This window comes from Pelobates fuscus, chromosome 10, assembly GCF_036172605.1.
Source record: "Pelobates fuscus isolate aPelFus1 chromosome 10, aPelFus1.pri, whole genome shotgun sequence".
NCBI classification, from domain to species: domain Eukaryota; kingdom Metazoa; phylum Chordata; class Amphibia; order Anura; family Pelobatidae; genus Pelobates; species Pelobates fuscus.
The window spans coordinates 108,989,229-109,015,304 of record NC_086326.1 but is presented as its reverse complement, the minus strand read 5'-3'; the positions used below and the strand labels follow the sequence as shown (position 1 = coordinate 109,015,304).

The 26,076-nt window shown below is 42.5% G+C and overlaps 1 protein-coding gene across 1 annotated transcript in view; it reads right to left on the bottom strand.

Annotated features, from left to right (window-relative positions):
* The window catches only part of SLC43A3 (solute carrier family 43 member 3), a 166,453-nt gene extending 143,129 nt beyond the window's left edge, over positions 1–23,324 (bottom strand). The window contains exons 1-2 of the mRNA XM_063434833.1: positions 23,233–23,324; positions 11,599–11,766 (exon numbers count right to left, since the gene is read on the bottom strand). Of these exons, the coding sequence (XP_063290903.1) occupies positions 11,599–11,764 (166 nt within the window). The 5' untranslated portion in view covers positions 11,765–11,766; positions 23,233–23,324. The remainder of the gene's footprint in view (positions 1–11,598; positions 11,767–23,232) is intronic.
* Between the last annotated feature and the right edge of the window lie 2,752 nt (positions 23,325–26,076).

The following is a 26,076-nucleotide window of genomic DNA, read 5'->3' as shown; positions in this document are numbered from 1 at the left end:
GCCCATAAGAAAGTGGAGAGGATGTGTTTTACCGTCTTAAAGAAAGCGTCTGGTATTTTTATAGGCAGTGTTTGTAGTGCATGTAGGAATTTTGGCAAGATGGCCATTTTTAGTATGTGTACTCTGCATAGCCAGCTGAACTGGGGTTTGTTCCAATTTTTTAAGTCCCTATCTATGTTGGCCAATAGTTGGGGGAAGTTGAGTTCATATGTTTTGTTTAGTGTATTTGTGAGTTGTATTCCTAGATACCTTACTGAGGTCTGTGGCCAGTGGAAGGGGTACGTCTGTTTAAGTCGGGACCCTAGCTCTTCTGGGATGGTTAAGGGCAGAATCTCACTTTTGCTACTGTTCATTTTATAATTGGACACCAAGTTATACTGGTCAATTTCCCGAAGCAGGTGAGGTAGTGAGGTTTCGGGGTTCCGTATTGTGTATAGAAGGTCGTCTGCAAAAGCAGAGACCTTATACTCCCTGTCTGCTATTTGTATACCTTGAATATTCGGGTTGTCTCTGATTCCCTGGAGGAAGGGTTCTAGTGTCAGGATGAACAGAAGGGGGGAAAGGGGACACCCTTGTCTCGTCCCATTGGAGATGCGGACTGTGTCCGTGAGTTGGCCATTAACCCTTATTTTAGCCCCCGGTCTGGAATAAATGGCTGAGAGCCAAGTTAGCCAGTTGGGCCCAAAGCCCATGGCCTGCATTGTAGCTTTTCACAGGGCCCAGTCCACCCTGTCGAACGCCTTTTCGGCGTCAATCGTGAGGATAAGGCTCGGGTCCCTTTCCATCTGTGCATGGTATATGAGATTCAATATTTTGGTGGTATTAGTCTTGGCTTCTCGGCCAGGCACGAACCCTGATTGGTCTGGGTGGACTAGTCCCTGCAGGTAGGGCTTGAGACGGACCGCCAGTATCTTTGTAAAGATTTTTAAGTCGACGTTTATTAGGGAGATGGGCCTATAGCTGCCACATTCCGTTGGATCTTTGCCTGGTTTGGGAATGAGTGTAATATGAGCTTCAAGTGTTTCTCGTGGCAGGGTGTGACCTTGGTTTAAGGAGTTAAAAGCCTGTAAGAACGGTTTGTTCAGGGTTGCGGAAAATGTTTTAAAGTATTTGGCCGAGAAGCCATCAGGCCCTGGACTTTTTCCCAACGGCAACTGTCGTGTGATTAGCGAGAATTCCTCGGGTGTAATTGGGGAGTCTAGTATTTGTCTGGCATTGGGTGGTATCGTCTGTGCTAATCTCTGAGTGAGAAAGTTTTGGATGTCCTCTGGGTCTGGTGGTTGGGGCCTGAGATTATATAGGTTCGTATAGTATGAGTGGAATTCTTTCATTATGTCTGGCAATAGGTGAGTCACAGTCCCAACGGAGTTTTTGATGTGGGTTATGTATGTTTGTTGCCTCTCTTTTTGTATCGCCCTGGCCAACATGCGGCCACATTTTCCGCTCTGGGTGTAATATTTATGTTTGGAGTAAAAGAGTGACTTCTGGATTTTTGCGTTCAGTAGTGTTTGGAGAGAGGAGCGCTTGTCCACTAGTTCTTTGTAGGTATCTAGGTGTAAGTGGTGTTTGTGGGTGCGTTCTAGGTGTCTGATGTCTGTCGTGAGGGATGTAATCTGAGCCTCCCTCGCCTTCTTTTGTCTGGAAGCTAGGGCAATTATGTGTCCCCGTATTACAGCTTTGTGGGCCTCCCAGATAACCGTGGGCGATACTGCCGGGGTGCAGTTTTCTTCAAAATACTTGGTAAGTGTCTCACGTAATGAGGCTACATGGGCCGGGTCGTTGAGTAGTGTATCATTAAGCTTCCATTGTGATCTTGATGGGATCAAGTTTGGTATCTGAATTGTCATGGAGAGGGGGCCATGGTCAGACCAGGTTATAGGGCCATATTCACAGGATTGTATGAGGTGTAGGTGCCTATGTTGGAGGAAAAGCATGTCTAATCTTGAGTAGGTATGTTTTACCGCTGAGAAAAAGGAATAGTCTCGAGAGGTGGGGTGTGTCACACGCCAGCAGTCGAAGAGATGATGCTCGTCTAGGAGCTGGACAATTCTGGACCTGGAGGTTGCATTGTACTTGGTGTATTTGGAGGTTGTGTCTAAGTCAGAGTCTATTGAAATGTTGAAGTCTCCCCCTAAAATAAGGATCCCTTCCGTGACTTTGTCCACTGCAGTAAGGTATTTGCGGGTGTGTGTGCATTGTTTGTTGTTGGGGAGGTATAGGTTGGCGAGAGTCACTACTGAGTTCCCTATCTTTCCTTTGACTATCAGGAGCCTGCCATCTGCGATTGATTGGTGTGACAGGTACGTGAAGGGTATATGTGCATTTATGAGAATGGCCACCCCTTTTGATTTGGAACCTTCATAGTTGCTAAAGTAACCTATCGGGTAATGTTTATTGCGTAGGGTTGGGGCTGAGTCTGCTTTGAAATGTGTTTCTTGTAGAAACGCTATATCTGTTCTAAGATCGTGAAGTTCCCTGAGAGCTAGAGATCTTTTGAGAGGGGAGTTAAGTCCTCTCACATTTAGGGTCGTTATACGAATTGTAGCCATGGTGGATTGGTCAGAGAGGGGGACAAATTTCACTGCTTCAATGAGTGTGGAGTATTAGGATTGTGTAAGTAGTGGATGCCCAGTTATTAGTATGTGAGAAGAGGTGACTCCAAGAAAATTAAAGTAGGTGCAATTATCAACGTAACAATAATAATAATAATAATAATAGAAAAAAAAAAAGAATAAACCGGATTAAATCCAACTATATACAAAGACTTTGGATAAACTCTGGAGCTAGCGAATGAGAGTGCTTTAGTCTTATGAATGGGTAAGCCCTTTTAGCCGGTGGCTTTCCCCTTGCGTGTTGGGTAAACACGGGGAGACAGGTAAGGCACCGCTTGGGCTTGTATTGCTGCTACAGAGGATTCCACAGTCTATCTGTGGTGGGGGGGGGGGGGGGTGGGGGGAAGTCTAGTGTGGCGTGTGCGAAGTAGGGGTGGTGGCGGGTAATCCACCTGTTTAGTTAAGAATGGATCTGTGTGTCGGGCGTTGTATTGCTGTAAGGAATTGGGACCATTTTATGCACTGCGAGTGGGCCTCTGGGCCCGTAGGGTATTTTAGAGCAGCTTATCTATACAGGGTTGTTTATGATTTTACACTAGGTTAGCACTCTCTCTCGCTCTCTCTTGGTCGTAGTATCCCTCGGTCCCCACATCGCCCCCATTTACCCACAACCCTCCAATATCCCTCCAATACAGGTTATAACACAGCGATAGAGAGGTGGGGATGGAAAAAGAGCATGTCGTGGGGGGAGAGGACCCGGGGTCGCCCCCGTGGGTCCCTCCAGCCCCCCATCGCCCCTGAGGGTCATAGCACGCGGGGGGAAGCGGTTCAGAGGGGGGCAGTAGGTTAGCCAAAGGGAGGGAGGGTAGGAGAGTGAGTATAGAGGCAGATTTGATCAAAAACCTGTTAAAGTGATAAAACTTGTTAAAGTGATAAAACACAATCGGTAGACCTTTAGGTAAATAGGCATCCTCAGCTCCCCGCTCTGGCATGTGCTGAGGAGGAGGAGGCACTCCAAAATACAAGTTGTGTGTTACCTATCCCATTCTAGTGGTGAGAGTCACTGGTTTGGTTCGGTAGGTCATTTTGATGTTGCACAGTCTCGTCTTTCGATGTTGTGGTTGAAATGCCTCTATCTTTTCATCTGTCGTCTCCTTGGCAAGGGAGGATTGCCCTCCCCAGTGGTAAAGTCCTCTTGTGAGTCTCTTGAGAAACCTTTGTGTTGGAGTCCTTGTTACTGATGGGGAGAGGCATGAGGGGCCTCATATAGTGCGAAATCAAAGTTCGAGTCTTTTTTGCTGGTTGTCTGGAACGGTCATAAACAGAATGGTGGTCTGTAAACAAAAAATAAGTTACTTCTCATTGGTCGTTTACGTGGTTTTCCGATCATCTCTGGTGTAATCTTGTCTTGGGTGTCAGATTCGGTGCGGTTCTGCTTGTTGCCTTTGTGAGTTTCGCTGAGGAAGTTGGTTATCATTACGACGCCTCTTTGGCGGTGTTTGCCATCTCGATCTCTGAGGGCGGGGGTAGTTATGAGGTGCTTGGATCGGGCCGTACCAATCGGGAAACTGCACGTCGGGTAAGTTTAAAGGAGACGTGAATATGGCGATATCCTCTGCAGTAGTCACTGTAGCGGTGGTTCCGTTGTGCGTGGCAGTTAACGAGAGGGGGAATCCCCATCTGTACTTGATGTTTCTGGCACGTAGTAGATCTGTCAGGGGTCTAAGAAGCCGTCTTGCTTGTAGTGTCATCCATGAAAGGTCAGGGTAAATTTGTATTTGGGCCCCAAGAAATAGCAGCGGTTGGGACGTTTTTCTTAGTTCTCGAAGTATTTCTTCTTTTGTTCCAAAATAATGTAAACGGCAAATTATGTCTCTTGGGGCGTCTGAGGCTGGGCCTCGCGGTCTCAGCGCTCTATGAGCTCTATCAAACAGAATGTGCTCCGCTGGATCTTTGTGGAGTAAGTAATTGAATAGCTCTTGTAGTAATTTAGGAAGGTTTTCCCCTTCAACTTCTGGTATGCCTTTTAGCCGCAAGTTGTTGCGCCTTCCCCTGTTATCAATATCATCAATAGCTCTGTACATCATGGCCATCTGTGTATTTTGAGCTTCTAGGGCTTGTTGAACCTGCTGAACTTGGGTGAGTGTGTGATCTTGGTTGTCTTCAAGCGATTCTAATCTTTCCTCTACCCCTTTAACCTCTGCCGCCATATTGTCTAGTTTATTTTGGAACGAGGATTCCATTTTCTGGATCAGAGCATGGATATCCTGTTTTGTTGGCAGATTGTTAAGTATAGCTCTCAGATCTGCATCTATGTGTGTGGAAGCTGTGTCCGAGCTGGCTGGGCTTAGTGGGGGTGAGGATGGAGAGTGCTCGTTTAAAACTTCCGCCGCCATTTTGGGGCCTACTTCGTCGGCGTTTTTCGCCGGATTATCTTTAAAAAATTTGGTGAGAGCGCCCGTTTTTGCTATGGACTGCTTCTGAGAGGTTTGAGCAGGGTTGGTACCTTTTCTGGGGTGTCCCATATTGCGTTGTTCGCCCGATGTTGGTGGATTACCCGCGGTCCCTGTCAGAGCTCAGCTACAGCACGTCCAGCTCGGCTCGCGGTTGGCTCCGCCCCCCTGATATATGGCTTATTTTATGTTGTTCGGTCTTACATGGGCTAGAGAGCATTCGTATGCTAGCGGCGCGAAAGCCGCTAGCATTCCTATGGTAGTTTCACGAACAGTGACTTTCAACACTGTTCGTGAAACGAACCAAGTACCGAATGGGAAACCACACACAGGGGGTCGTGTGGCTCCCATTACGGATTGCAACATTGTATCCACCCACTGTTCTCTGGGTGGTCGCCGTTCGTATACCAGATACGCGGCGGCGGCCATCTTGGATCCTTTTTAGCCCAGCGGTGTTTGGTCGTCATGTGCCTGGAACTAAAATCGGCTACTCAACGGTACGAACATCGCTGAACTTCCAGACCGTTCGGGACCAACGGTCCTTCGGTATTTTCATACAAACCGTCCATTTGTAATGCTTTCCTGTGTGTTCGTATTAAACGATGTTTCGTGTGGCATTCGGCTAATTGTGCTGGGATCTGAGCGGTAGTTCCCCGAAGGATGCGCTCAGATCCAAGCTATCTATACAGATGTTTTTCGGTTAAATGGCACGGATAACGTGCAAGTTATGTATGTTTATTTGAAAAGACAGGTTCTGCTGTACAGATGGATAATCCAATTAACAGTATAGTGTTATGGGAGTATCCCTCTAGTACAGCAATGCATGGTGGGAAAATTGTCCTGTATGCTCAGTTCCCCATGTAGTCCCCTACTGTACAACACCTGCAAAGTCACTCCGGAAGCCCCTTGCATTGGGAACTGCATAATAACTGACCTGTGAATAAAAGCTCAGTTGACTCCCAGTCTATGTGTCGTCTAGTTCTTGGGGGAAGAAGGGATTATGATAACGCTACCTGGACTATTGTATGCTGTTCCTGTCTACCAGCGGAGATACTGTGGATCGTACTACCTCTCCGCTACAATTGGTGGCAAGCGACAGGATTTTAACCGCACAGCAAACCAGCGTTCGGCAGTAACCACACGAATAAAGAGGAAAAGCAGCAGTTCAGCAAGACAAACCATTCGAATAAAAACAGCGTTCGGTATACGTCAAAATATACGAACGACTGGTGAAGGGGGACAAACTATGCAGCATTGAAACGGGCTACAGTGAAGGAGTTATTGGAAGCAAGAGGAGGAAGCACAAGCAATAAAACAAAAGCGACCCTTGTGACAGAACTCATGGAGGGGGACAGAGCAACCACTGCAGTGAACCCACCGGAGGCAGAACCCAGTGAATTTACCAAAGAGCTCCAGAGCAGGTTAGCTTTTTATGCAGAGCCTCACACCAAAGAGACAATGGACAGATTGATGGCGGATGTTCAGGAGTACCTGGTGGTTAGACACCAAACCACTCAGCGAGCCGAGGAAAGAGCCCCAGCCCCCGCCAGCATTCCACCGGGGAAAACAAAAATCCCCTACCAAGCCTTCAAAAGCTATATGGAAGCTGACGGCGAAATGACTACTTGCAGGATTTCGAGAGGTTGTGCAAACTACACGACATCAGCTCGGCAGATCAGGTACCCCTACTGACCGGGAAACTGTCCGGCCATGCAGCAGAGGCGTAACGGGCCGTGCCAGACGAAGACATCAGGGATTACCCCAAAGTAAAACAAGCTATTCTAGCCAGGTATGCTATTACCTCGGAGGCATACCGGCTAAAGTTTCGGGACATTAAGAAACTAACCAAAGACACGCACACAGAGTCGGCACATCGACTACAGCGGGCCGCAAAAGGATGGTTGGCAGCCACCCAAGTTACCACCCTAGAAGATCTGTTCCAGTTAATGGTAATGGAGCAGTTCTTTGACGGTAGGGGTACTGCTGTGGGGGGGGAGGGGTACTGATGGGGGGGGTAGGGGTACTGCTGGGGGGGTAGGGGTGCGGGTGCTGGATGTCAGTATCCCCACCTCCCTCCTTCTTACCTTTTATGAAGTAGGGGGGGCGGCACAGCCATCCCTGGTGGTCCGGTGGTGGTAAGCACTGCAGGGGGAGGGATCTGTGAATCAGCTCCCCTGTCATCCCGCGCGATGCTGTGTGGAGCATTGCCATGGTAACGCTTGGCAACGCTCCACACAGCATCGCACGGGAGGACAGGGAAGCTGATTCACAGATCCCTCCCCCTGCCTCCCGACCCAGAAGCAGAGTAGGCGCCTGCTGTTTCGGGCAGGCAGGTGCCTACTCTGCATTGATGCTGAACCTATGGCCGCGTGCCCACAGAAAGGGCCCTGCATGCCACCTGTGGCACGCATGCCATAGGTTCGCCATCACTGAACTAGACTGTCCCCGCAACCGGCCCCGACAAAACTGGAACAACCCAGCACCCAACAACCGAGCAGCAGTACACAAGCCGATTCCCCATAGTAGCATCTCTAATCGAGGAACCCTTGGGTATCTTACACAAAGTCAACCTTGTCCAAGCCGCCTCCGATAATCGGCAAGGACATCGGCAGGAGGTACACCTAGAGGGAATAGAGGGAAAGGTACAAGGATTCTCGATCTAATCCGAGAACACTGGGCGGGACGAGTGACAGCTAATTGTACCCCTATTGTCCCATTTGTGCTAGAGTTTAGGGAATGCTTGGAGGCTCTGACCCGGACGGTAAGCGACAACCTCCAGGCGGCCCAACAACGACAGCGCAGATGGTACGATAGGGGGGCCAGGGACCGCAGCTTTCAGGTCGGGCAAAAGGTATTAATCCTACGGCCCGTCCACAATGACAAGCTGCAGGCTTCCTGGCAGGGTCCATACAAGGTGGTAGAGCAGATATCCAACACCACTTATGTGATTGGCCCATGCGGTGGCACAGGGGGAAGATGCATGCTCCATGTGAACATGCTGAAGCCCTACCACGAGCGCACTGAAGAGGTGACCGCTATTTGCGCCCCAGCCACCGAGGACCTTGATAATTTATCTCTTACCGACCTCTTAGAGAAAGAGGGCCAGGACGGGGACCTGGGAGAGGTACAGTTAAGGGAGCATTTAAGTACCCAGGAGCAGGCACAAGTTCGGGGTTTAATTAAGGAAAAAGGAGCCACCTTCTCTAACCTCCCCAGGTATACCCCATTGGCCACCCACAAGGTGGAAACCCCAGGGCAGGCTCCCCTTTGCCAACCTCCTTACTGCATACCAGAATCAGTAAAGGAACACATGCTGAAGGAGATTGAGGAAATGTTGCAGTTAGGAGTGATAGAACACTCCGACAGCCCTTGGGCCTCGTCAGTAGTTCTAGTTCCGAAACGGGATGGGACGACCCATTTCTGTGTAGACTACCGGAGGCTCAATGACAAACTATATCCTATGCCTACCCTTTGCCCCGGATAGACGAGCTCCTGGACAAAATGACTCAGGTCCAGTACCTCACCACCACAGATCTGTGTAAAGAGTACTGGCAAATTCCCCTAGCCGAGGACGTCATCCCCAAGTCGGCGTTTATCACCCTGTTTGGCCTGTACCAATTTAAGGTCATGCCATTCAGGATGAAAAACGCTCTGGCTACCTTTCAGAGGATGGTGGATCGGCTATTGGATGGATTCCAGGAGTATGCTTGCGCCTATCTGGATGATATAGCAATTTTCAACCACTCCTGGACCGAACACCTGACCCACATAGGAGCCGTACTAGACTGGATTAGGGAGGCAGGATTAACCCTTAAGCCCAGTAAGTTCCACATAGGGATGGCAGAAGTTCAGTATCTAGAGCACAGGGTAGGAAGTGGTCAGCAGAAGCCAGAGCCTGCTAAAATAAAGATGGCCGCCAAATGATTAACCCCCCGCACTAAGACCCAAGTCTTCGCTTTCCTTGGTACAGTGACTTTCAACACTGTTCGTGAAACGAACCAAGTACCGAATGGGAGACCACACACAGGGGGTTGTGTGGCTCCCATTACAGATTGCAACATTGTATCTACCCTCTGTTAATAGATTCTCAGGGTGGCTGCCATTCGTATACAGACCACGCGGCGGCGGCCATCTTGGATCCTTTTTATAAAATACATACAATGTAGGAGATGATTCACACTTCTAGAATGGTTCTGTAATATAAAAAGCAATATAGTGTAATATGCTAATACAATTGTATCAATCGAAATGAGCGTCAGGTACTCACAAGCCTAGAGCCAAATTTCTGCATATGGCTCTCATGGATAGCGCTGTGGGACTTTTCAGGATGTCCCTCTCCTATTCCCAGATCACTTATATGATGCTCCGGTTGGGTAATAATCCAGGTTCCACAACTTGACTTGAATTTTTCAGGAGAAAACTTTATTGCTCCCCAATGTGGAGTAAAACATGGATAAAATTGAAATTTCGATAAAATAAATAAAAGATAGAGTAACTGTATATAGTCCTGCCGATTGGCAAAAGTCCAAATATCCGACATTTGGACTTTTGCCAATGAGAGCCATATGCAGAAATTTGGCTCTAGGCTTGTGAGTACCTGACGCTCATTTCGATTGATACAATTGTATTAGCATATTACACTATATTGCTTTTTATATTACAGAACCATTCTAGAAGTGTGAATCATCTCCTACATTGTATGTATTTTATGTTTGTATTTTATAGAGTGGTGTAAGGGGTTTCCACTCAGGTGATCTGTGGCATTTATTGCCACCACACTTAATCCCACTTTGTTTGTATATTTTGTGTTTCACTTACTATTGGATCCTTTTTAGCCCAGCGGTTTGGTCGTCATGTGCCTGGACCTAAAATCGGCTACTCGACGTTACGAACACCGCTGGACTTTCAGACCGTTCGGGACCACCGGTTCTTCGGTATTTTCATACAAACCGTCCATTCGTATGCTTTCCTGTGTGTTCGTATTAAACAATGTTTTGTGTGGCATTCGGCTAATTTGCTGGGATCTGAGCGGTAGTTCCCCGAAGGAAGCCATCTATACAGATGTCTTTCGGTTAAATGGCACGAATAACGTGCAAGTTATGTATTTTTATGTGAAAAGACAGGTTCTGCTGTACAGAGGGATAATCCAATTAACAGTATGGAAGTATCCCTCTAGTACAGCAGTGCATGATGGGAAAATTTCATGTATGCTCATTTCCCCATGTAGTCCCCTACTGTACAACCCCTGCAAAGTCACTCCGGAAACCCCTTGCATGGGGAACTGCATAAATACTGTGACCTGTGAATAAAAGCTCAGTTGACTCCCAGCCTATGTGTCGTCTAGTTCTTTGGGGAAGAAGGGATTATTATAACGCTACCTGGATTATTGTATGCTGTTCCTGTCTACCAGCGGAGATACTGTGGATCGTACTACCTCTCCTCTACAAATACCAATAAAAACTACTTAAAAAAAAAAAAAAGAAGTGGAGGGACCTCTATCTAGTAAAAAAAAAATATATATATATATTTTTTTTTTTAAATGACTCACAAATATGAAATACATTTTGTATATTTTTTTTTTTTAGCATCATGTTATATGTATTCCTGTAAAATTCATCTGAAAAGAGTCCCACAAAGAGGCTTTTTGCATTTTTCAAATAAAGCATTTTTTTTTTTTTTTGCTTTTATCTTGCAAGTATGGTACATGTATTTTGCAGGACAATATTATTTTCTTTCTGTTACCAGTTAGGTACAATTTTTCGCAAGACAATAAAATGTACAAGGTTATTTACTAAAGTAAGAATTCCACATGGTTCTTTCATTTTGCTACTTTGACCTTAAGTTTAAAATTCTCTTTGAATTCTCACCTTTTCCATTTTTCATTGACTCTTACCTCTGTCTCATAGGTTTATTCACTAACATGTGACTTGTCAGGAATTCAAAATAATTCCAAAAGGGGTTATCCACTAAACTCTGAATAGTAGCAAATTAAAATCCATTTAGCACAATTTAAGCTTAAATAGAAAATTATGAAAAGTTCTACAACTATGTCCTGGTTATATTTTGGCTATTTTATTCTTAGTTTTGCCATTTGTATTTTAATATGCTACACATCAGTGTTTAGCAAATAAACCCTAACGTGAATTTCAAAACTATGCCAAAGGAGCTGAACTGAAAACATAGGTAGCTTGAAAAATGTTTTAAATATTACTGCTGTGGCTGTGAAATTGAATTTACTTTGAATTCATGACAATTCACAGATTAATGAATAACCCTGTGTATATATTCTTCTTTGTTAGCCATTAAAGCACGTTACTACAAGGGTTCCTATCATTGTTTTGGTGAGAATTCAAAGTAAATTGTAAATTAGAGTCAAACTATATGAATTGTAAACATTCCCTAAATCAGCTATGACCTTAGTTTGGCTACTATATAGTCTTGAATTTTAAACTCGCTTTGATTTCACTCTGAATTTTCACTTTATTAAATAACCATGATAACGGTGGTCCACAGCCACATAATAAACAATACATTTCTTGTTCAGTTACTGGAATACAAATAGATCATTTAATTATCATTTCACAGTTACTTACTGTCAGTAGCATTAATACTTTGATTTCCTGGAGAAGGACAGAGATCCTGAAAATACTTCTCATTTTTTAGCACAAATACAAGAGATGCCCACCCGAAGAGGACACCTGCAAAGAACATACATTCTACCAGGCCGCTGAGAAGAGTGAAAAAATGCTGGAAGCGCATCTCTGTGGAGAAATTTTATACATAAGGCATCTGAATGTAATAACAAAGTAGAGTGAAAGGCATCTAGTTGTAAAGATTTGTGAGTGAGGAACATTATAGGAGGAGACATGAAATAGCTGCAGGGAAATATTTCAATGAGAAGTTGAAAGGAATGTCGTCTGACAAAGTTGCACAAACAAAATCAGCTCAGTCAATTTCGGTTACTGGATATATACATGCTTTTAAAAATAATGTAAATTTAATTTAGCTTGATTACATGAAAATGACTCACTTTGCATGATTAATTCAGACCACATTGTAAAGTGTATACTAAAGTGCAACAGATCTATCTGTCTGTTAATGAGGACTATCTTACAGCAGCTTATGTCCCTTGAAAAATGTGATCAGTGGATATGGGAAAGGGCCTTGTGAGGGGACCCAAAAGGCACAATGAAATCCCTTTAAATAATCAAAAGAAATATTTTAAAAATCACAGTTTATGGAATACAATTATAAATACAGGAACTATGCAAAAGAAAATAGAAAGAACCAATAATAAAAAATAAATAAAAAGCCAATAAGGCTTTGTGGGTAATGAGGGGATCACTTAAAGGATCACTATAGTGTTAGGAAAACACACTCATTTTCCTGACACTATATAACCCTTAGGTCCCCCCCACCCTCAGGCCCCCCTCCTCCCTTGGCGGTGGAGGGGTTAAAACCCCATCCGTTTCTTACTTTAATCCAGCGCCGGGCATTGCAGCTCTAAGTCTGCCCTCTGTGGCTGTCTGCCAGACAGCCACTGTGGGCACTTCCGGAATCTAAACCGACTTTTGGTCTGCTATCTGACGCTGGACGACCTCATGGACCTCCAGTGTCAGATTTCCCCCATTTAATAATGCATTCCTATGAAGCCGTCTAATACGCATGCGGCCATTGCCGCGCATGCGCAATAGGTCTCCCCCGCCGGATGACTCGGCGGGGGAGGAGTGTGTGCGGAGCCTGACCCAGCACGGATGTCCCTAACGTGCATAATAGGTGATAGTGCAAAGTGGCAAAAAGTGGACTATTCCTTATAGTATAAGGGAATTGAGTGTATGAGTGGGGGTTTGTTGGTACCGTAGGGGTAGAAGATTGCAGTATATAGGAGGCTTACGAACGCACTTGGACAACCTGTGGGATGAGCAGCATTATTATTTAGGCAGTCAGTACTAGTGTATAGACAGTTTATTGTCAGTGACAGCAACCAGTGGTGGTAATCACATGGATGTTGTTTGTTTCCAATTTTTACCTAGACATGTCCTTATATATTTGCTACCAGATAAGGGTTGATTCTGGATTGTTATAGCAAGGGCTCTATGATATATTGGACATTGTCTAAAAAGTGAACAGCATGTTTCAGTTTTTCTTTTCACTTTTCCAGCTTTTGCTCATTGTATATCTACATTGATTCACTTAAGTGATCCCCTACTGACCCTCCCTCAATACTCACAAATCCTTATTGGCTTTTTTTTTATTGGTTCTTTCTATTTTCTTTTGCATAGTCCCTGTATTTTTTTTATTATTTATTTTTATTATTTAAAGGGACCTTATTGTGCATTATGGGTCTTTCATAGCCCAATAGACACTTATTTTTTTTCATTATTGCCTTATAGGGTTAACTCCTTTAGGTTCCTATAACACACCACCAAATCCCTTAAAGGGACTTCTCTTTCTAATCATGCTTAATTGAACAATTTTTTTAGTTTAAATGGGTTTAAATGGTAGTTTAATGAAGTTAATAATCGTTTTAGTGTTGGTCTAAAATAGTATATGATTACAAATATCAGTTCAGACAAGATACATTTCTAAATTAAGCGGTAAGCTTTCATTATTGAACACAAAAAAAATATTTTCTTTTCTTTAAAGGCACACTATAGTCCCCAGAACTACAGCTTAATGTAGTTGTTCTGATGTTTATAGCCTGTCCCTGCAAGCATGTAATGCCTAGGAACAACTCTAGTGGCAGTCATTCAGACAGCCACTAGTGGTGTTTCCTGGGTCCGTGCTGCTTTTTAGTGTCACCACACTCTGCATGGAGGTACTGAACGTTTTTCATAGTTATTACATTAATTGTACTTCTGAGATCCCAATCCCCTGCCTTTATCTCAAACAACCTGTCCTGCAAGTATCTAGTCTAGTTGTGTCATGTCTTCTAACACTATTAGTACTGTATATCTGGGATTGAATAACTGTGAATCTATTTTGCCTTCAAGGTACATTACTCTTTTATCTGTTGGGTAATTACTTTCTATTTAAACTGTAAGTTCATTTGAGCAGTACCTCTGCTGCTAAATACCTAATTTATTTTGTCACTAAATATTTGCTTGCTTTGTTTACTGACTTTATTATGTCTGAAAATGTTGCAAATGTATAAATCTTATTAAAAAATATGCTTATAATTTTGTTAATATTCTTCATGAGACATTATAGTCACCAGAACAATTACAGCTTAATATAGTGATTCTGTTGTCTATTGTATGTCCCTGCAGGCTGAGCAATGAAAGCGCTATCTTTTCAAAGAAAAGGTAGTGTTTACATTGCTGACTATTACCACCTCTGGTGGCAGTCACTCAGAAGGCCACTAGAGGTGCTCCCTTTTTCAGTGCAGCACCTACATTCAGTGTAATGCTGATCACTCTCCATAGAGATGCATCAATTCAGTGCATCTCTATGAGGAGATGCTGATTGGTGCAGAGTCAGTGGCGTTCTAAGGGGGGCAGGAGAGGGCCGCCCCGGATGCCACTCACTATGGGGGTGCAATGACTGCCAGTGTCATGAGTCACACCCAATCAATTCATATAGTGCGCGCCGCGGAGCCTTTGCGGCTGCATCTGTGCCTGGCTGCACTATTCTACACTGACTGCAGTAATATGGAGGAGCAGGAGAGGGGAGTTTTGCGGCGTTGCACAACTTGACGCCGATGTCACGCCAACGTACGCTGACAACGCTGCCACCTGTCCACCATTAAGGAGTGGAAATATCCATTATCCTGTGAGGCACCAGTGGTCGAAGGCTCGGAGCAGAGCAGGTCAGCGCAGAGGCATCATCAAATGTGAGTAGAAAATAGAATTGTATGTAAAGGTGAGGGAGGGTTTGCAGTTTTTTGTTTTTTGTAATTAAGGGGGGTGTGCAGGTTTTTTTTATTAAGGAGGTGTGCAGGTTTTTTTTTTAATTAAGGGGGTGCAGGTTTTTTTTTTTTTTTTTTTAATTAAGGGAGGTATGCAGGGTTCTTTTTTTAATTAACGGGAAACTCCAGTGCCAGGAAAACAATCCGGGGAGACCTAATGCCCAATGCTTTCCACATAGCGTGAGGATGTCCAGCGACGCTCTAGCACAGGAAGTGCCCTCTAGTAGACAGCCACTAGAGGTGGAGTTAACCCTGCAAGGTAATTATTGCAGTTTATAAAAAAAACTGCAATAATTACACTTGCAGGGTTAAGGGTAGTGGGAGTTGGCACCCAGACCACTCCAATGGGCAGAAGTGGTCTGGGTGCCTGGAGTGTCCCTTTAAGGAGGGGTGCAGTTTTTTTTTTTTTTTTTAATTAAGGGGGTGTGTGCAGGGTTTTTTATTAAGGAGGTTTGCAGGTTATTTTTTTATTAAGCGGGGTGTGCAGGGGATTTATGTGTAGGGTGGGTGTATGAATTTGATGTGTAGGGGGGCAGAATTTGTATGTGATGGGGTGCAGGGTTTTTATATGAAGGGGGGGTATGAATTTGATGTGTAGGGTCGGTGCAGGGTTTGTATGTGTGGGGGGTGCAACATTTTCTATGTGCAATAAATATTCTTGAAAACACTGAAAAAGATTTCTGTTTTTTTTCTCCCATTTTTAAGGGGATGAGGGGTAAGGAGGGGGGGGGAGGGGGGGGAGGGAAGACCACCCGCCCCAGGTGACAAATGCTCTAGGTACGCCTCTTGCTGAGATTGTCAAGATTGATTATCTCAGCCATGGAGGTGGGACCAGTCCCGGTGTGACCAACGCAGCGAAGGAGAAAAGATAAGTAAAATACATTTTAACTCTATTCTAAAGGAACAAAACACTCCAGCACTATAACGTTATGAATACATGTTTGTATTTATGACACTATAGTGTTCCTTTAAGAATTTTTTTTCCAGTAAACAAGCAAATAAAGAGAATAAGTGCCAGTGCAACCACTGATATTGAGTGCCTCCCACAGCGAATGTATAGGTATCAGAAATCTGAGAAGTAAAAGTCTAGCTTAGTTAGCCCAAAAAGTTAAACTATTAATAAAGAAACCCTTCACTTGATTAGATCTCTGCTTCATTGGGTTCTCCTCCCCAGACCCTCCATGTGTCTCATTCCATCCACCACCCAGCCCCTCCATTTGTTTCATTCCCTCCCCGCCCCCTGCCCCTCCATGTAACTCCTGGCAACCCACGTTTGCAGGGGTCACAGCTTTTGCAGGTGTTACTGGTTGTCTCTTATAGAAAATTCAGACAAAATTAGATTTTCATTAGGTCAGGATGGATCAAGTGTTTATTTTTTTTAGTTCTAATACCCAAAGATGTATTCAAAATTGTTTTTGGGGAACCCCGAAGACAGATAAAATGTATTTATTTAGGTTGATAGGCATTCACTAGAACAAGTATGAGCAGTCCATTATTTTGTCAGATCTAGTCCATTATTTTGTCAGATCTAGCCTAATTCATTGGAACTTTATACAGCTGAATAACTATTCTTTACATTGCATCTATACATCACTATAGAGCAAAGGGGTTTATGTCTCGCAGAGACATGTGCCCCACCCCACCATGGATGCCACGGTGGAGGTGGTCTCTCACCTTCTACTATAAATGGTCAGAAGGATCTATTTGCACTAATGTACTCCCCAGGCAAAATGTAAGGCTCAGGGAAGGGGAATACATTTTTGATGTTTTTTTTATTTTATTTATTATAAAATTATATATATATACATATACATATATATATATACACACACACACATATACATACACACATAACCCCTATCTCCTATTACTGCCCCTTCACGGCTGCTGCTCCTCACCACTGCCCTTAACTCCTTATAACAGCCCCTATCCCCTCATCACAGCCCCTAATAACCCCTCTAACTCACTGTTGTCCCCTGCTCTCACTACATTCCCTATACTCCTTGCACCCACTACATCCTCTAGCCCCTATGCACTCATTAAAGTAACTCTGCCCCCTGTACCCACTAAAGCCCTTTTACCCCCTGAACCCAGTAAAGCTCCTGTTCCCACTGTCCACACAATTTCCATATTCTCCTACACCCACTACAGCCCCTATCCCCCATGCACCCACTAAATCCCTTATTACATACTGCACATACTAGATCCCTTAATACCTCATGCACCCAATAGTCAACCAACCAACCAAAAGTCATGATGCTCCATACAATTACTTCAGCCCCTATGCCCCCTATTTCCACTACAGCCATATTACCCCCAACACCTAGTAAAGCCACTATTACAGCCTGCACCCACTAGAGCCACTTCCCACTGCTCCTCCCACACCCACTACAGCTCCTATCCCCCTGCACTCACTACAGCCCTTATTACCCCTCTGCACCTACTAAATCCCTAATACACTAAAGCCTCATACACCTATTACAGCCCCTATGTCCCCTATTCCCACTAAAGCCCTTCTATCTCCTGAATACACTAAAGCCTCTATTCCCACACCCTACACCAACCCTTATCCTCCTACACCCACTACATCCCCTATCTCCCCTGCACCCACTAAAGCTATTTCCCCACTGAACCCAGTAACCCATATTACAGAAGGTAGACTTTGTAGAACTATTCCCATGATACTTTGCACACATTTGGAATCTTTTAGAATGGCAAAGCATCTACTCTGTAGTTTAAAAACATCTACCTTTTCAGCATTCCTGGCCTATTACATCCTGCACATACTAGATCCCCTACTCTCCATGCACCCACTAATGCCATTATTTCCTATACACCCACTACAGACCACATCACCTCCAGAACCCACTAAAGCCCATATTACCCTCTGTACCCACTAGAGCCTCTCTTCCCCCTGCACCCACTACAGCTACTATGATCCATCTGCCCCACACCAGCCTTTATCCTCCTTCACCCACTGCAGCCCCTATTCCCATGCATCCACTAAAGTCTCTAATAACCCACGCATCCACTAAAACCATTATGCCCAATGCACCCACTACAGCCCGTTTGTCCCCTATTCCCCCTGCACCCACTATAACCCTAATTAACCCCTGCACCCATTACAACCCTTATGCCCCCTGTGCCCACTACAGCCACTATGCATCAATAACCACTACAGCCCCTTCCCACTGCCCCCCCACATCTACTACCACTTCCCCCATTAATTATACCACCCATAAAATCCCTAATACCCCTGCATCCACTGAAACCCATATTCCCCTGCCCCACACCAGTTCCTATCCTCCCCCATGTACCCCCTAATTCCGTAATATGCTCTGCACCCACTAAAGCTCATATTACTCACTGCAATCACTACAACTCATTTGCCCCCCTGCACCCACTAAAACACCTTACCACTGCACCCACTACAGCCTATATTGCCCCATTTACCCACTATACCACTTGCATCCACTACATGCCCCTATGCCTCCCGTACTAATATCCCCTGTATTAAATAAAGTGCCTCTTACCCCTGCATCCACTATAGCCTCTATCCACTGGTACCCACTAGAACTTCTATCCCCCTGCAACAACTACACCCCAATACACCTATTAAAGTTCTTAATCCCCCTACACCCACAATAGCCTCTATCACCCCTGCAGCCACTACAGCTAGTATTACCCCCAGTACTCATTAAAGCCCCTACTGCCCCATAAACAAAAAGGTTTTAAAAAACTCATGCACCAACTAAAGCCTCTACAACCACATGCCCATACTAAAGCCTTTATTAACCGCTGCACCCACTACAGCTTCTTATCAATGAAAAGGCAGTGTTTACATTTAAAAGCCTGGAGGGACAGGCTATAGACACCAGAACCACTAAATTAAGCTGTAATGGTTCTGGTGACTAGTGTTCCTTTACATCAGCTAGCATAAGCTTCAGATTTCCTGTTTGAAGACTTTGCAAGCCCTTCCTTTTTAACTCAGCTCAGAGTTTCTGTGGATGTCCAATTTTCTTTGTAAGACAGGTGCTCTGAGCAATTACCTACCTCTTACATGTAGGTCCACTGAGCTAAACACCCAGGAAGTTACCGGAAATTTTGTCTTACTGACAGGCATGGAGGTATAACAAAATTAATTTATAAAAGTGCCAATTGTTTTAAAATCTGCACTTTTATATTTGCAAAAAGTTGTTTAGGTGTCTAGAGTGCCCATTTAATAGTCCATATTCTTTCAATATTTAGCTTAATGAAGCAGTTTTGGTGTATAGAACATGCCCCTGCAGCCTCACTGCTCAATCCTCTGCCATTTAGGAGTTAAATCCCTATGTTTATGAACCCTAGTCACAACTTCCTGCATGTGACTTGCACAGCCTTCCATAAACACTTCCTGTAAAGAGAGCCCTATTTAGGCTTTCTTTATTGCAAGTTCTGTTTAATTAAGATTTTCTTATCCCCTGCTATGTCAATAGCTTGCTAGACCCTGCAAGAGCCTCCTGTATGTGATTAAAGTTCAATTTAGAGATTGAGGTGAGTTGTACTTACCTCCGCCGCGATCCTCTTCTGGGGGGCTGCCTGACAGCCCAGGCAGCCCCCCTCCGGCAAATGAGGCCCCCGGGGGCCATGTGATCGCTCTCAAAGAGCGATCACATGGCCCCCTATAGCTGGCTATGGATCTGCCAGCAGGGGGACTGTCTGAAATATCAGACAGTCCCCCTGCTGGTAGGAAGAATAAAAAAAAAAAAATAAACATGTTTAAAAATAAATTAAATATATTTTTATATATGTATAATATGTACAGGGAGTGCAGAATTATTAGGCAAGTTGTATTTTTGAGGATTAATTTTATTATTGAACAACAACCATGTTCTCAATGAACCCAAAAAAACTCATTAATATCAAAGCTGAATATTTTTGGAAGTAGTTTTTAGTTTGTTTTTAGTTATAGCTATTTTAGGGGGATATGTGTGCAGGTGACTATTACTGTGCATAATTATTAGGCAACTTAACAAAAAACAAATATATACCCATTTCAATTATTTATTTTTACCAGTGAAACCAATATAACATCTCAACATTCACAAATATACATTTCTGACATTCAAAAACAAAACAAAAACAAATCAGTGACCAATATAGCCACCTTTCTTTGCAAGGACACTCAAAAGCCTGCCATCCATGGATTCTGTCAGTGTTTTGATCTGTTCACCATCAACATTGCGTGCAGCAGCAACCATAGCCTCCCAGACACTGTTCAGAGAGGTGTACTGTTTTCCCTCCTTGTAAATCTCACATTTGATGATGGACCACAGGTTCTCAATGGGGTTCAGATCAGGTGAACAAGGAGGCCATGTCATTAGATTTTCTTCTTTTATACCCTTTCTTGCCAGCCACGATGTGGAGTACTTGGACGCGTGTGATGGAGCATTGTCCTGCATGAAAATCATGTTTTTCTTGAAGGATGCAGACTGCTTCCTGTACCACTGCTTGAAGAAGGTGTCTTCCAGAAACTGGCAGTAGGACTGGGAGTTGAGCTTGACTCCATCCTCAACCCGAAAAGGCCCCACAAGCTCATCTTTGGTGATACCAGCCCAAACCAGTACTCCACCTCCACCTTGCTGGCGTCTGAGTCGGACTGGAGCTCTCTGCCCTTTACCAATCCAGCCACGGGCACATCCATCTGGCCCATCAAGACTCACTCTCATTTCATCAGTCCATAAAACCTTAGAAAACTTAGTCTTGAGATATTTCTTGGCCCAGTCTTGACGTTGCAGCTTGTGTGTCTTGTTCAGTGGTGGTCGTCTTTCAGCCTTTCTTACCTTGGCCATGTCTCTGAGTATTGCACACCTTGTGCTTTTGGGCACTCCAGTGATGTTGCAGCTCTGAAATATGGCCAAACTGGTGGCAAGTGGCATCTTGGCAGCTGCACGCTTGACTTTTCTCAGTTCATGGGCAGTTATTTTGCGCCTTGGTGTTTCCACACGCTTCTTGCGACCCTGTTGACTATTTTGAATGAAACGCTTGATTGTTCGATGATCACGCTTCAGAAGCTTTGCAATTTTAAGAGTGCTGCATCCCTCTGCAAGATATCTCACTATTTTTGACTTTTCTGAGCCTGTCAAGTCCTTCTTTTGACCCATTTTGCCAAAGGAAAGGAAGTTGCCTAATAATTATGCACACCTGATATAGGGTGTTGATGTCATTAGACCACACCCCTTCTCATTACAGAGATGCACATCACCTAATATGCTTAATTGGTAGTAGGCTTTCGAGCCTATACAGTTTGGAGTAAGACAACATGCATAAAGAGGATGATGTGGTCAAAATACTAATTTGCCTAATAATTCTGCACTCCCTGTATATATATTATATATATATATAATATATATACATATTATATATATGTACGTCATACAAAGTGTATTTTAATATTAATATAAGTATATATATTAATATTAAAATACACTTAGAATGACGTTACATATATATAATATGTATATATATTATATATATATAATAGATGTACATATATATTATATATAAATATGTATAATTAAAATAATAAATAAATAAAATAATAAAAATAAATAAATAAAATATTGAAACAAAATTTAATATAAATTATATATGCATATGTAATTTCATTCTAACTGTATTTTGTTATTAATATATATATATATATATCAGTAACAAAATACACTTAGAATGACATTCTATATATATCTATCTATATATAAAATGCAAATAACCGCAAATATATATATATATAGATAAATACATATAATTACATAAAAGATGACATTAGTATACACGTAGAATTTAAATACCTATAAATGCATATATATTAAAATTCTACGTGTATATTTAAATCATCTTTTAACGTAATTATGTGATTTGATTAATTAAAATTTGATTGACATGCCTGACAACACAGAGAGAAAGTGCAGATAATTTAATTCGCAAGCACTATATTTGACCCTGTAACTCTCCAAGACACCATAAAACCTGTACATAGGGGGTACTGTTTTACTCGGGAGACTTTGCTGAACTCAAATATTAGTGTTTCAAACTGGTAAATTGTATTACAATGATGATATTTTAAGTAAACGTTTTTCAAATTTTTTACAAGCGAACGGCACTTTTATGGTCTATATTATTGTTGTAATATGTTTTACTGTTTAAAAACACTAATATTTGTGTTTAGTGAAGTCTCCCGAGAATACCAGTACCCCCCATGTACAGGTTTTATGGTGTTTTGGAAAGTTAGAGAGTCACATATAAGGCTTGCATTTCATTTTTTTCCACATTGAAATTTGCCAGATTGGTTATGTTGCCTTTGAGAGCGTATGGTAGCCCAGGAATGAGAATTCCCCCCATGATGGCATACCATTTGCAAAAGTAGACAACCCGAGGTATTGCAAGTGGGGTATGTCCAGTCTTTCTTAGTAGCCACTTAGTCACAAACACTAGCCAAATATTCTTTTTTTGCTTTTTTCACACAAAAACAAATATGAACGCTAACTTTGGCCAGTGTTTGTGACTAAGTGGCTACTAAAAATGACTAAACATACCCCACTTTAAATTTCTTGGCTTGTCTACTTTTTCAAATGCTATGCCATTATGGGGGTAATTCTCATTCCTGGTACTCGTGAGACATCGCTGATTACAAATATGTGCATTTTTGTGCAGTAAAACCTAACAGTATTATGCCATTCACAGTTAAAATGGCAGACGGAAATGCAAATTTAAAAAAAAAATCTTATTTTCTCACATTTTTTTTAATTTTATTCATAATAAATTATGTTCCATATATGAATAGTTAATGATAGATTAAAGCCCTGTTTCTCCTGAACAAAATTATATATAATAAGTGTGGGTGCATATAATTTGAAAGAGGTGAATTACAATTGAACAGACATATAGCGCAAATTCCAGTTTTTGTTTACGTTTTGTTTTGATCAGAACGTGCACTATTGACTCTGTCCTGAAGGGGTTAAACCAGGTATAATAGAGTGTTTAATAGGACTTGCACATTTTAGTCCATAATAGAGGAATAGGAACATGTTTCCACTGTAGCTTTTTCAACTAAAATTTGAAGTTTCTGTGTTAATTCTCTATAATACCTGGTTTACTAAATAAGTGCCATTCTGTACTAGTTCCTTTTCTAGTACTGTTGTTTTTCTCGTATCAAAACTCTCTCTTTCCTGCTTTATATGTTAAAACCTCTAAAACTGATTATCCAGCCAGACACATTTTATCTTCTTACCTCTTTTTCTTTTTTTGACTGCTCTGTGGTTTCCTGTAATAACTTTCTTACCTTATTTATATTGTAAACTTTTTTAGCTGACGTCTCATTTTATCTTCACGAGATGAGGGTGACTGAAATGTGATATGTGATATACTGCTCCTTCCTTCCTCTTCTGAAACAGCTGCAAATTTGTTCATTTCCCACCCACAGAGGTCTCCCTTGTAGACACGCAACTAAAAAGCAAGCGTAGGTTATTTGACTCAATAGACTTAATGCTGTTGTTGTTTAGCTGGCCTTTGTTGCCCTTGTTTTTAATAAATGTCCCTTGCAGTAAGATAAAGGGGATACAAAGTGATGTTAATTAAGACACTGCCATACCCATACTGTGTGTGTTCCAATTTGCAGATTCTATAGAAGTGTGGTAGCATAGGTAGGTCCCACATCCTCTTTACACAATGCTTACAAGTATGTCTGAAACTAAAACATTTGTTCATGCATCCAGAGGACAACTTACCAAGTGATGTCAGCCTGATGTTTCACTAGTCATCACAAAATGTAAATTAAGACCCTAATCAGCTAACTGAAGGAAATGGTGCAATGGAATAGTGACCATCATACACGGTGCACTGGAAGCCCTCACAGTTTTGGCACCCCCATAAGTACACGCTATGAACCCAGTGGGCCTAACTGGACAGTTACCCTAGCGCTATGTTAGGGGTAGAGTGTGTGGTCTTTTTTTTATTTTTTTCTGTGCTATATTCTCACTACATAGAAAGGAAACCTGTGTTTTTACTTTGCATGCAGTCAGAAAGAGAGAATGGATCAACATTTGTTTCATTGGCTGGGCTGATATGTTTGAAAGAACACTCCAAGCGTCATAATGATGACAGCCCGCAGCAGTATTTATGGTACCAGAATTGCCTTGCCCCAATGTATTTGGTAAAACGGTTTTAGAGCGGTTTGACAACTTACCTGGGTTGCCTAGATTTTCCATAGAATTAAACAGGGCTGATTCAGGACTGTTTTCACTGGTTGAGAGCATTTACCTAACACTCTCAGCCAATGAGCCCTGTATTGCATGAACTTGCTTAGCTCTGTGGAGGTAACCCAATTCTCCCTAAGGAAAATCCCAGAGGTAGGGCATATGTTGTGGAGTCCTAGCATATACTTGTGGATATGCTGCTTCAAGTGTTCTTCTAAATCTATAACTGTCTCAGTTTGGAAATGAAGAAAGCTTTTATTGAAGAAACAAACCATTTGATGGGAAGCATAAACATTTGAAGAATACATAGTAAGTCAATTGTTCCTATCTAACTTAAAAGAACAATATAAGAACCATAAACACTACAGCATGATGTAGTGGTTATGTTGCTAGGAGTGCTCATGTGCTCTCCCCAATGTAAGTTACTAAACTAATAAACACTTTATTTGAAACCAGAAATTTAGTGAAAAATATTTAGTCAACGTTGGCAAGAAAATGGGCCTAACCCCTAACCCAATATAGTTGCAGATAAAGTAAAACTATAAAAAGGGTCAGAACTTCAGAGAAAATGCCTTGATAAAAAAAATCACTTTTATTAGCTATTTCCCAAAACATACAAGAAAAAAAGTAAATAAACAAACAGTGAAGTGATAAGTAAGCTGTGACACTATATTGCAAACAGAGTGGGAATTTAAAATGTTATCCGAGTAGGCTGGAAATTAGATAGTGATTACTATATATGCTGTTGAAGTCAACAGGATTTGCCCAGACTTCTATTACAATTATTGAAAATTCAGGCAAAAAAATAGAACTCTAGGTTTAGACATTTGCTTTCGGGTCTAAAATATATGTTGAGTATTTGTATCTAGTTCAAGTTAGCCATGGAGAATTATGTTAGCAGATACAGAGCACGCTACAGTAATTCCACAAAGGGTAACGGTCCAGACATGCCAAAGTGAATAAACCACTAATTACACTAAATATTAATGTATGGACAATCCATCTACTCAAATGGATTGGTCACTGAGATGTTAACAAAATAAACTGCCACAAAAAGTAAAGTAAACAAATACTGCATGTTTAATATAAAGACAAGCCAAAGGATCGTCTAGAAAACTATTAGAATTGAAAGGGGATGGGGCTAAAGTGAAAATTCAAAAGTGACCACACAAGTTGTTTTTTGTATTTTTGTTACTCTTTAATTTTCTTTCATTATTATATATGATGTTTATGTTTAAATTTGTTTAAAAATTCCTTAAGAAAGGTGTTGCTTTTTTAGGGGGAAACCCCCGAGAGGGGGAACCACAGAGCCAACAAAGGACAACCCGCAACAGGGGGAGGGCCCGCAGAAGATATTAGGGGGCCAGATGAAAGTGATCAATCTGTCCGATATACCGCTTAATCCCACTCAGAATAGGGTTCTACTAATGGGTCTAACATTTGTACCAATCCCTCCCTTTGACCACTTTGAATGGGTAAAGGATATCAACCTATTCGGGAGGAGATTGGCCCTTCATAAATTCTTCCAAATTAGAGAAGAGAAGAAAGCAAAAGAGTTGGGCTTTAATCTCAGAGAGTATCAGTGTTTACAGGACCTGGTGTCCCTATTGGAGCAGAATGACACTAGTGTGAGTGGTCCGTATACGGATTTCCGTTCTAAAAGTACCTTCACTCCAAATTTCTGTGAGTTCAAGAACATAGATGTGTTTGTTGAATCTACCACTAACCTTATCAAACAGATAAACACCAATGCCCTAACCATACAACCAAAGGGGAATTTAACCAAAGCTGAATGGAAAGCACTGAATGGCCTAAGAGCTGATGAGAGTATTATAATTAAACCGGCTGATAAAGGGGGTAATGTGGTAGTAATGAACCGACAACACTACATCCAAATGGCTGAAAATATTCTCCACGATAAAAACACGTAT